This window comes from Diorhabda carinulata, chromosome X (assembly GCF_026250575.1).
Source record: "Diorhabda carinulata isolate Delta chromosome X, icDioCari1.1, whole genome shotgun sequence".
In the NCBI taxonomy this organism is placed as follows: Eukaryota; Metazoa; Arthropoda; class Insecta; order Coleoptera; family Chrysomelidae; genus Diorhabda; species Diorhabda carinulata.
Genome location: NC_079472.1, coordinates 46,755,669 through 46,769,257, shown reverse-complemented (window position 1 = coordinate 46,769,257; position 13,589 = coordinate 46,755,669). Strand labels below are relative to the sequence as shown.

At 29.6% G+C, this 13,589-nt stretch overlaps 1 protein-coding gene and 1 long non-coding RNA gene across 4 annotated transcripts in view; one reads left to right on the top strand and one right to left on the bottom strand.

The window, feature by feature from the left end:
- LOC130900481 (semaphorin-2A) overlaps nucleotides 1-13,589 on the top strand; it is a 1,226,238-nt gene that overhangs the window by 927,100 nt on the left and 285,549 nt on the right. For all 3 annotated transcript variants that reach the window (XM_057811123.1, XM_057811122.1, XM_057811124.1), the window contains one exon: nucleotides 1,169-1,256. In XM_057811123.1, the coding sequence (XP_057667106.1) occupies nucleotides 1,169-1,256 (88 nt within the window). The remainder of the gene's footprint in view (nucleotides 1-1,168; nucleotides 1,257-13,589) is intronic.
- On the bottom strand, nucleotides 2,501-3,383 carry LOC130900486 (uncharacterized). Its single transcript, XR_009060188.1, has 2 exons — nucleotides 3,321-3,383; nucleotides 2,501-2,683 (listed from the first exon to the last, which is right to left on the bottom strand). It is a non-coding gene; the product is annotated as an uncharacterized LOC130900486 (long non-coding RNA).

Genomic DNA, 13,589 nt, shown 5'->3' with positions numbered 1-13,589 from the left:
GTTCAAATAATATATTTTGGATGTACCTCAATCGCAATGGAAAAAACGCTTCGATAATTAGTTTCTGGTCCTTTTTAATTTTTTTTTCTTTTGCCTTACTTTTCCTCTTTTACATTCTTCACCTTTAATAAAACTTGTAACTGATAGATGTTTATAAAGATTCTTCAATTGTTAATTAGTTAATTCATTTGTTTCCATTTTCCAAAAGATTCCTCTTAACAACTTCTTTTCCCATACAACCAGTTCTGCTCCTTCAACCTTTGTTAAAACTCATGCTTCACCACCGTTTGTTATTGTTGGTTGCTTCCTATGATAATCATGTAAAGGAAATAATTCTCAAGGGTCTTGAAAAAAACGATTACTTTGATCAGTTTCTAAACATGCAGATCGAGTCAATCCTATCGTAGTTTTTGAAAAGCCTTACTGTAATGTAATCTTCTTATTTATTTACACAGTTTTCAATCAGAAAACGGTGGGGTGGACTTGTGCACACGGTATACCTTCTTACGTAATTTATCTATACTACTAACTATTCACTAACACTTACACACTAAACTTTGCACTAACCATCTAATTGATCAAACTACACGATTTGAATTGAATTTGAATCAGTTTACCTTTAGTTTCTGAAGACGATAACTTGGTTATCGAAACATGCGTCAGACAATGTAATTGTGAGTGTTTGTGTAGTGGTGGTGTAAACAGTATATTCAGTACTACACGATTTGGTTTACTTTTCACTACTCTGATGTGTTCACGTTAAATGACACCACCGTTGCTAGAGACACTTTTTATATATTATCATCACTCTCCAGAATCTTTGATTTCTTGGAAATTTGCCCTAAACAAACCAAAAGGCCTTTTTGGAAATTGTTTTTATTGAAACATCATAATTAAAACGGGACATGACAATACAAAGAAATATTCGCCATAATAACAACGAATATCCGCCGCATTCATCAAACTTTATCATCGATTAACATATTGGAACAGGACAGGATGCACGGTTTATATGCCTGGACAAGTTCATAACAGTATTTTTTTATCAAGGGCAGTTGCCAAACAGTTATTTAGGTGGAAAATACTACAAAAATGATAAATAACTTATGATTATTTTCCTCTGTTACTTTACATTACGTATTGCTTCATGAAATTATTTTTGTTTCAGACCATGTTCGAGAATTTACTTGTGGAATGAACTACTACCGCACTTTTCATCTAGACAGTAAAGGTGAAACACTCTATGTTGGAGCCATGTAAGTTGTTATTATGTTTTATTTGTTTGAAATTCATTATAATATAAAGATGGGGGAATGTGATACAATGTAACCAAACAAAATCTGGAAAGTAGGAAGCGTTTGCTAATAGACTGGTCATAATTTCAGCTTAATCGTATATAGATGTAGAGACTCTTTTTTCGGTGCAGTTATTACCGATCGTTCAGTTTCCCACCTTTTTCGTCGAGCTCAGTTTGTCTGAAATTCTTGAGCTTTATATCTCATGCTAAGAAACGTAATTATTTCGAAAAAAATTAATATTCAAAACGGCAGGAGAGCCCGTCTCATATTGCTGAAAATTAATTAATCAGACTTGTTTTGTATGCCAACTAGAGAATTATGAATTTTTCATCTTTTCTCAAATCCTTGTATTCGTTTTATATTTTAAAATTAGTTTGGTGATAAAAATTTGATATCTCAATTAAATTCCGAGTTTTTGTTTGTTAATAGTTTGAGTTGTGACGCCAATTTCTGCGTTAAACTAATTACTTCGCACAAATGAGCGCAGTTAAAAGACAAAACTTATCTTTCCTTATGTTTCTACGATAATATGCAACTGCTTAAAAAAGAAAATACGTTTCTAGTTTTACTACTTCTCTCCAGTGTTACTTTTGTTCAATTATAATAATGTGAACTTTTTTAATTTTATACTGATAGCAGAAAATCTTTTGAAAAAGAATGGACTAAAATTTGAATATGCTTTACAAACACCACCACACGAATGTCTAGTATACCTGGATAAGCTAGAGTAATATTAACAAGAAACAAAAGAGAGCATTTGAACCGAAAACTAGACAAAGAGAACTGGAACAAAACCTATAAACTATAAACTTAAGTAATGAGAAAACGTTCTAACGAACCGACAGATATTAACATTTTCAAAGAGTTTAGAATATAAAAATTGACAAATATTAAAAATATTGAGAGCTCTACTCATCTATAGTCGATTTCTATAAATAAGGGAGTAATAAAATGATAAAGCATTCGGAATTTTCACCAGTCCAAACCTTTTTAAATTGTTTTGTACAGCTTTTGGTTTTAAAAGATTAATAAAAGCCCAGAACTCTCATTAACTTGGGTACATTTATTTTAGTTTTGGATTAGAGAGCAAGTTTTATTACTATGTCATGAAAATAGACTAGAAAAGAAAGTGGGAAAATTACTGGAAAGCTAGTGGAATAACTTGTAGGATTCTTTAAAGAAGGATGCAAGCAAAAAATATATGAAATAGTATGTCGATTTTAATTTTACACAATGGAAGAAGTTTTCTTAAACTAAATTAGTATGTTTTACACCCTCATATGTTGAGGCAAGCGGAAATAATTTCGAGCTGTTCCGGCTTGTCAGTCTGCTACTATAGCCGCATTGATGAGATAAATCTTCAGTGTCTGTCCTGAAACAAGGATCTTGAACAACATATTAACATCAAGTTCTATATAAATTAAAAAAAAACTGTCAGATAAATTATGACGAATGTTGGAAGATGTTTATAGTGTCATTTGATATGTTGAAGTCTGTACTAGTAGTATGAGAGATTTGAAAGTACAAATGAGTCAGGAATATAAGCATCATTTTCATGAAGATTCCAATTTCATTCCCAATATTTTTCTCATTGGATAGCCTGTGTTCGTTGATGAACATCAAAATCATGGAAATTATCTTCTTTAATTATAAGAAGTGCGAATAAAACATGAATACAGTACTCAAATAATGCTTGATAACTTTCTTTCTACCTTCAAATATGAAAATAATTGTTTTGTTATGTAACAAAATAATTGGGAATTGTATTAAAGAAGTCATTTTCATTTATTACAAGCATTAACATCTTTCTTTGTTCAGATAAACTTAAATAGCATATAGTTTAATTTTATTTTCATCGTATTAATACTGATTTGGTAATTTTGTGGTAAATTTCTAAAATGATGAAAATTTCTAATTTATTCGACAGTATTTGATTTAGATAATACTCAAAGTTAGTGTCGATACTAGTTCTTAACTTCCAACACTCATGACAATATAATCAGTTCATTACAAAAAACTTACCGAGCGAATATTTTTAATTCATTGCACTGAGTACAAAATCGTGACCACATTATTTTATACCCGTATTTGTTCAATAGAGCATATTTCTGTCAGTTATCTGATAAAACAAACAAGTTACCGTTATATCTAGATCGAGATAAGAGGAAAAAAAATGAGATTAGTCGGAAAAACTAAATTCAAATGTTGAAAAGATCGAAGGACCTAATGTGGGGGTAGTTTTGGTAATCAATTTTAGCTAGTTACGACTACTGAATAATGGGATTTCAAAATGACGATGTAGCTCTATTGTTAACTTATCTAACATCAATCTATGAATGTTAAGGATAAGGGGTCGATGGAGAGGATATCTTAGTAATCATCTGCATCCTTTCGATTGAGTTTGAATAATGCATGGAGTCTATCGAACATAGTACGTGATATTTATAACCAGGTGACGTATTTAAATGAGATATACATTCATTTTCTACCTTATCAATTTTTTATATATATATATCTTTATAATATTTAAGAGAACTTTGTACAAAACAAAAAATAAAGTAACATATGAATGATGTTACAGAAGAACGATCAAACGTGATATCTGGATTATATATTTGTGAAGAGATAAATCATAGAACAGAAAAAGATGATCAAAAGACATATAATATTCATAGACTAGGAGAAGTATTTGTAGTGTGTCCAAGAAACAATTATTAAGAGAAACTGATTATACGAAACGAAAATATTATATAAAGATATAAAACCACAAATAAAAGTAAGGAATGATTTGAGGGTTTTAATACACGTAACAAAAGGACCTGAAGAAGGATGCGACTTAATGCCGACACTTTTTAAAACATGTATATATGGAATAGTCCCTACAGATTATACAAGAAATATGATAGAATACACATATTGGTACATGGAAATATACTGCTTCCATTTCTATTCGTGCAGAATCAAGTTATTCTAGCACAAGAAAAAGATTTGGTTGATGTGATAAACGAGCTGAAAGAAGTATACTAATTATGGGAATAAATATGAATCAGACTGAATATCTATGTATAATATAACTGTACAACAGGCTGCAGATATAGTTTTTGAATGGGAAACACTAGCTATCTAACTTATGAGTATTTAGGATAGAAAACACGTGTTTGAAGGACCCAAGGATAAGAATATCACAAAAACGCTCCACGGACTACTATGAAATAATATTTTAATAAAAAAAGAAAGAATATATCAATACACAATACAGAACATTACCTGATATGGAACAGAAGTATGGCCAATGAAAACAACAATAAGAAACAATCTATGAACGGTTAAATTGGATTACATGAGAAGATGCTTGCAAGCACAAAGAGCCGATAAATTATGAATAGCATAAATATGGTAGGGAATGAGAGGGAGTGAAATGCTCAATAACAAAGAAAAAAGAAAACAGAGCACTATAATGATATCTTCACTTTCAAATAATACCAGAATATAGATAGACAAAACGAATTCTGGAATAGGAGCCTCTAGAAAAAAGACTTAAGGAACTATTAACACTAAGATTGAAAATATACATTGAACATGCGATAATAGAGTAGGTGCACTGGAATGAAAGGAAACTGTCGAGGACAAGGAACGGCAATTCTTGGAAACAGCTTCTGATTTTTTGTATTATTCAGAATCATTTTAGAGTACGAACAAAATGATTTATATTGTTTGAACTCCTTTCATATATATAGAGAAAATTCAATCTCGTCTATTCTATTTTTTCAGACTAGTATAGAAAAACAAATATATTTCTTTTAATATAAAAAATATTTACTAAACTATAATTCGATGTTGACTCATATAAAAGAAATGTAATATGTTACGTGTAAACGTTCCACATTTTTTGTGTTATATCATCCCCTATACACACAATAGATAAATATTCTGTACTCTTCCCTAGGTCTTGAATCTAATATTTTTCTCGTCATTAATCCTTTATTCTTCAAAAGTCTCATGAAGTTAGAATCAATATTAAATGCAAAGTTTCAATTTCAGAATTGTATATTTTTTTATTTCTTCGCATTGATTGTTGAACCACAAGTTGGAGTTGAGACAAAATATAGTGTTAATTCATTTTTCCTTGGTTGCTTGCAAAGAACCAGGTTGCCTTTTCCGATTGTATTACTTATGTCTTGATATCAGTATAATTTCATGTTTACTTTCTTTTTTCTCATCAATATGTCCAATTTTATCGCTAATTGTAGTGGTATCATTTTCAAAAAGTTTACAGTCGTTAAATCTGGACAAAGTTGCTTACATTATTTTGCAGACTGTCTTTTAGTCTAAGTCTAAAAGAAGTCGAAACGTCAAATTTTTATCTGTCTTAAAAAAATTATAAAAGAATAATTTTAAATATAAATTTCTTATTTTTTAGACCTTTTGATATGTTTATGCTCTAAATGTTCTTGATTTTAGGACCCTTCTGTTTTAAAATTAGTTTTAAATAATTTTTGTAAGATAAAAATTGGCGCTACGACTTCTATTTTAAAAGAAAATACGAAAGCATAATAGAAGCTAGAATGTAAATTATTTCTTCTTCGAAATCTTCGCGTTGGTACAAGAATTTTTAAATATTCAAAAATTCTGGGAATGGACTCTAATGCACGAAAAAGAGAATTTTTAGAAATGGTTCACATTCATAAGAACGAAAAAGCTGTAAATCACAAAAAAGACCTAAATAGTTTAAGTAGAATTTATAGCTTTATTTTGTAAATTCTAATAAAACTACAAATAATCGAAACGTCAATTTTTATCTTTCTTTTAAAAATTATAGAAAAAACTGATTTTAAAACGTAAGTCCTAAAGTCCTAAAATCAAAAACATTTAGAAGCATAATTTTTATCAAAAGATCTAAGAAATAAAATAGACCTGGTATTCAAGGATTTCCCCTTCGAATTTTTTAATGCAGCACCGATTTATTTGAAATTTTGACAGATCATAGGTGTGTATCCAAAAATGAGATCTACATGGTGCCGAAGTGTGCAACCCCAGGGGGGATGCCACCCCTTTTCGGGGGTGGAAAATATTTCACCCCGAAATCTAAAGATCAGCAAATTTAAAGTAAAAACTGCCATTTAAAGTTTTTTTGCCAGATTAATAGTTTTTGAGTGATTTGCAATTGAAAAGTACGATTTTTCGTCCAAAAAACCGCATTTTTTTAATAGTTTTTAATAGTTTTTAAAATGATGCATTTTATCGAAAAAAGTGTGATCAACAAAAATGAAGCTTATAAAAAAACAAAGAAATTAAGTTACATATCAATCTCTTAATGTTCTACCTAAAGCAAATTATAGATACTTGAATAGCTTTTGTTTTATGTAATTGAGCATTTAACCTCACATAACGGGAAAAGGGTACATTTATCAAGAAAAAGTCATGGATTACTTTTTATAAAGCTTAAAAAGATCTTTCAAATGACCCCTAATAAAAGTCGTTTCGACTGAAATTTCTGTGAGATATGATGTAAAATAGTTAAAGCTAAAAAAAATTGCATTAAACCAATGCCATTTCATTGAAAATCAAAATTAAAATTATTCCTTGTACCAAATACTTTATTTGAATGTTATTCACGACATCTGAAAGTTTGGCTGATAAGAAATGCATAATTGTAAAAAAATAATACTTTTTTTATTTTTAAAAAAAATTTTTTTTGCTCATTTTTTCTCCATAACTATAAGAGATACAAAACAAATAAACAATCAAATTAAAGCATGACGATTATTTTGCTTTTTTTATTTTTTTGTAGCATAAAAATTGACGGAGCTAGAACCAAATTAATCTGTCACTATAGTGCGAGTATTGCTCATCCACAGCCCTTTGACCCTTTTTAATAAAATGTGGAGGGTCTCAAGCCCTTCTAACATATATAGATTTGTAGCCCTGAAAATTGCTTTTAAAATGGTTTTTTTTGGGTTATGATAGCTTCAAAATTAATGGAGTTACATAAAAAATAATAATTTGATTAAAAGTTTCAAATTTTGGCACACGGATTTTTTTTGTTGATGTAGGAACCTTTGAGAGTACCAAACTGAATTTTCACTCATGTAAAATGTGTAATCAAAACATCATTGAACACTACTTTTTTATTGTATTTTTGATAAAGGGTTATTATTAAGGGGTGTCAGGGTGTAGAGAATTAAAAATTACTTCGTGTTTGAAAAATACACTTGAATACCGAAAGAATTCAAAATCAAAATATTAACAGTCATTAAAATTTTTTTTTTTTAATTTTTTATCAAAGGGGTGATTCTTAAGGGTTGACAGGATATAGACAATTGAAAATTACTTCCTTCAAGTAGAAACAAGAAACTTTAATACCAAAAAGTATGCAAAATCTAAAAGTTGGCAGTCATTAGATTTATTTTTATTTCATTCTCTGCAAAGGGGTAGTTTTTAAGGAATGAATAATAAAAATCAATAACCAATTAGATTTTAGTAAAAAACTATGAATTTTTCACAGTAAAAATGAATGTTAAATCGTTAAAAGATTTTTTGCTATATTATTTTCATCAGAAGGGTAGCTTGTAAAGATTTTTAAGGGTTGATACTTCAAAATATATAAATTTTATATCATAAAATATGTTAAGATTTTTATTCTGCATAAACGAAAAACATTTGAATTGAAAAAAAGTAGGAAAAACTATAATATTGGTATTTTTCGACAAGGGGTGGTTTTCACCCTTTAAAAATAATATGCACAGTTTCTGACCATGTAGATCTTGATATGGAGGGTAAGATGAGCTTAATTCTAAATTTTCAGTAAAATCGGACCGGCATTAAAGAAATCGGAAGTTTGACACCATTATGAGCTTGAAAGAATTATATATATATATATATATATATATATATATATATATATATATATATATATATATATATATATATATACTTGTTGCCGGCGCAGTTACCTCATATAAATTCCATAAACATGCATGGAATATGTACCAACGCAGATTTCGAAGAACACCTAGAAGAAATCATTTAGATTTTAGCCTTCTATTATGCTTTCGTATTTGCTATTTAAATAGATTGTTTCGATGATTACAAGTAACTCGGTATATTTGATATTACCCTTTCAAAATAACTAAATTAATGATTCTAATATTTATAATTACACCAATAATTGATTTATATTTATAATAAGTTACCGTCATCTATCGTGTAGAACATCGTGTTTTATAGATTTTAATGTCCAATTTATTAAATACGTTATTTTGAAGCTATAACTGGAGGCGTGTTTTACGTTTGGTTGAGAGGATCGTGTGCCTCAGTTTTATTTCAACAAATAGAGCATAGGGTAGTCTATTTGTATACCACTTTTCGCAGTAAACCTTTTGAAAAATCACAAAACACATTCTAAATGGATTAACAAAATGAAAGACTGTTTATGCTGGAAGCCAGCACACGTCGCATCTTCTAGAGGTTTTATTATATAAAAACTAACAGTTAATACATTATGGTTAATTAAACAATATAAAATTTGGAATTAATGAGGTTAACTAAACTGATTAGATCTTTCTACTCCGTAATACACAAGTAATTGGATTTCACTTATCCGCCTGATAATAATTTCCAACAGCTAATTAACGTGGTGGTATCTACAGCGATTAATTTGCGGTCCAGGATGACATTGCAACAAAGATGTTATCAATCCCGGCATAATCATATGATAGCTACTCACTCTCCGTTGGATCGTAGATAATGACATAAACCGATCTAATTTAGTCGAGGATGGGCTATTAGAGGATCGAAGAAGGTTGTGGAAGGGGACCCTGGGGCCCTATCTGCCCATATCATCTTGTTATTAATTATGGCCAAACCGCAAGCGAAAGTTTCACTCCTATTAGATATTTTAGTGTCGACTGCCTATAGGGATATGAAATATATTTCCGGGTATCTACAATTATCGAGGTAGTCGACACAGACATGTTTTTACGTTATCTTTATACAACTTTACTTGTTAACAAATAATAATAAATCCCTAATAAAAAATATTTCAAGACAAAAATCAACAATGTCGTATATTTTTTTTATCCAATATAGTTGTAAAATATTAGATTCTGTAAAATAATAATTTATTTTCATTAATTTTATTAAAATATTATTTTAAAGTATTTTTTATAACTAGAACTTGCTCTAGTTTCCACGGGTTGAAAAAAGTTTAAAATATTTGCTAGTAGGTAGATTTTTAAAATAAGGTCTCATTTAACCCCTATTTCCATATGAGATTTCAGAGACAATGACCGCTCCCGCTATAGGGTTGATTTATTTGAAAACCAGCCTACAAACTGCCCTCCTTAAAAATGTGACATGGCTCTGCTTATTTTTGAATTTGATATAAAGCCGAAATATAGATGGCTTGTAAAGAGCACATATTGTGAAATACTAATAATACTACCATGAAGCGTTATTTTTTATAATCTTGGAGAGTTCGGATCAGAATATTGGTAATTTTATAATATTGAAACACACAAAACATTACAAATTGTATCAACATCTTTTTTGTACGTGTTGACTTGAGAATTCAATGTTTGATAATCCTACGGGAACTTAACGTTGACCTGGGATCATAAGTAACTTATGTGTTGTTGATAACAGTTGCAATAACAGAGGTAGAAAAAATAATGTACGTGGACACCGTAATAAACAATAAATGGGATCTTAATGAGGAGCTGAAGTTTTGGAAGAATCAAAAAATTCTTTGTAATCATAATCTGAACCCAGCATTTGCTTATGAGGATGACACGATATTACGTGTTTCCCAGAGGCATGTACGCCTATATAAAATCTGCTGAATCGTTTGAGATATGGTGTTGATATAGCGTTACAAACATCGAGGTTATTCGTGGTTATTGAACGCACGAAAAGAACTTTATAATTAGTCAATACTTGAATTACAATGCTTTGGTCATATGATTTGTAACCCTGAAAAGTACGATCTTCTTCACTTGGTAATACAATACACTATAATGCACAACATCGTGTTGAGAAATCTTAGTCAATTGTTCAAGAAGACAACAACTCAGCTAATCGGCACAGGGGTAAATAAAACAATGATAATTAATATGGTAACCGGGAAGTCAACGACCGAACGATCTTGTACCCTGGGTTAAAAATAAATAGTAACAAGTTTGAATTCGTCAGTCTGCAATCATAGTGGATAACATGAATATTGAACAATTTTTTTTTCAGGTTGAAAAAATAGCTCACCAAATGTTGAAATCATTCTATGGTTATGGTATAATAATTTTTAATATGGTTTGTTACTGATATGAACGATTTCAAAATTGATATAGGTCAATTAAAGGCAATGAACGGTCGAGATATATTTTGACGACAAAACTAGATGAAAAGATGCAAAAAATTGATAAACTAGTTACTTCAAACAATCAACCATTCCGTAGATAAGGCAGTAATAAATTAAGATGTAGTTTGTTGTAACCAAGAATTTCATTGTTATGAATAGTTTCAAAATTTGCTTTTATACTAAAGTAAATTTTTTATGACGAAACTTGAAAAATAATTATATTTTTAGGGATTAGGAAAATATACAATTATATGTTTTATAATAAAAAAAATGTCTATAGAGTGTCGCAAACATCTTCTGGTCGGTTGGATTTGCTCCTACTTCATTGAGCAATAATTTCTTGTTTCAATTGATATCAAGCCAAAATGATTTATTCTTAGAATACAGCACGAAGAAGTGGAGTGAATTTTAATGAACTTTTGATACTCTAAAATCAATAATACTCATTCTTGTGATGATCGAATAATAAAATTTCCATTATTCTCATCTCACTACATTGAAAATAATCAAGTATCAATAATTTCATTTTAAATACTTTTTCTGTACACTCATTTCTTCGAAAGATTTTCTTCCATAGTATTTTTATCTCTTTAACTGAAAATAGGCTAACGATTAATGAAGCAGTAAACGAGATATTCTAAAGATTCTGATACAAATTAAATTATAGGTTTCAATTTCTTTTTCCGACCGTTTTATTGTTGTTTTTGATGTGCAACGTTACCGTCCTCTATTTAAACCCCAAAACCCCCTAGCCACATCCAAAAACGTTCATCTATCACTGGACACTCGGTCCTTTAGTAGGAATTCGACTTAAAAGGAAACTACAGAACCAATTTAAAAACAGTTAACGACGTTAAATTAAGCGGCCTGACTTCAAAGGTGTCGAACTCAGCGCAAAGTTTGGAGTTGATCACGTATAGGTCGTCACAAAGTCAGTTCAAATTCACAAACGGAGAGACGAAATTAGACAGTGGTGTACCCATTGTTAGTAAGTGTAACTAGATAGTTTGTGGAATGTTATAATCAAACTTTTGTGTTGTTTGATGAAATTGTTTATGAATTGAGAATATGCGGTGGTGTTCTATTTAATTTTTCAGTTGAAGTTGAGAAGCTTCTAAGTAGCAATCAAATTAATGATAGAATATTATAATTTTTGATAAAGACCTAATATATTTCATTACAGTGAAAAATAAAAGTCTATAGGCACTAGTACATAAAACCAAAATGCAATAATTTGTATTTGCAAAACGTTTTTAAAATTACTTATAATTTTTGATTTTTTTGAATATACAAATAAATACGATTTCAAATCAAAGCACACAAATATGAATACTATACTATCAGTTCCGAATATAAAGTAATTGTAAATACGCTAAAACATTTTTCCAATCTATACGATCCTATTAAGGCAACTTTCAAAATAGTTCATGATCGTGCTTTTATAATATCCAAGTAAAAAATATTTATTTTGTTAATTATTATCAAACTTGAAATATCCACAAAACGCTACTGAAATGTCTTTCTTATTTTATTTTATTGATTTTAAACAGAATTAGAGACTCATGATTGCTGTAAATTTTATATCTTCAAATTCTAGTCGTTTGCTTTTAGTAGTTAGATATATTATTGTATTCTACATTTAGTATTACTCAAAAATAATTAAAATTTTGGATAACAAGACCATCTGCGTCTAGGCCATACGCGACTGACGCACAGCTACTTATTTGATGCGAAACCCGAACCAAAATGTAGCAAATTAACTATAAAACACATAATCGCAGAATCTCCATCTCTTAACTCAGAAAGATCATCATTAAATCTACCACTCGGAACAATACGTGAAATTTTAGGACCAAAATACAATATTACTTACCTTAAAAATTACCTTAAACAGATCTCTATCATGAAATTAATTTAACAATTATTCATAGATTAAATACTTAATCTTTACTAAATCGCTAATAACCAGTATACGGTTGATGCGAATTTTGTAGTAAAAAAAAGGCCAAATAATGAGTCTAAGAATATTATAGTTTTTTAAATATCAATTGCAGATTATAAAAACCCTTGCCGACAATTTTGTTTGATCTACCATAGGCATAGATACCTCATTTTATAAATTTATTATTTTTATTAATACTTTTAAAAATTTGTATATCTTATGCGAGAAAGTATTCGTTAAAAGACAATCGAATCATTATAAATTGGACGGCATTATACGCCGTTATTTAAACAGATGAACTTAATTGTAGTCCTACTTGGAAAAAAATCATTATTACCTCGTTAACTTGCTACAACTGATTATTAAATTATAAAACGCAAATAGATGAGTAAAAGGTACCTACCTGTAAGGGCGTTTGGTTTAAACAGGGTACCAGACCCTTTTGTATCCCATTCGTTTTTTTCTGGAAAACGAAATTTAAAAGCAAAAAACATAAAGGAAAATAAATTCATTGCAAATAAAACAAAGTAAAAAAACATTTCAATTCCAAAGTATCTTATAAATAATAATGTTAGTCAGAATCGTCTGAACTAGAGTCATAATTTGATTGAATGATGAAGGGTGGTGAAGTTGGTGATACCACATACTCATCTTCTTCTTTGATAAAATGTTCAACACAGTTTTTCCTCAGATCTTGGTGGTCAGCTAGAACTTTCTTAACGAACTCTACAACCTCTTTATTCAGTTCTGAAGACTGATTACATTTTCGTAATTCTGATTTCATATTTGCCCCTGTATAGAGCTAAATATGCAATAGTAACGAGGTATTCTGAGAAGAGTATGACCCTGTTCTTTGCACAGCTTGTCAATATCATAAATTTTCTCTAAGTTTAAACCTTTAATAACAAAAAGGAATTCTTTATTTATCAGGCCTTTTTTACGATCGCTGACAGGAATGGGAAAATTTTTTTTAGACACAAATACTATACAGTACGAG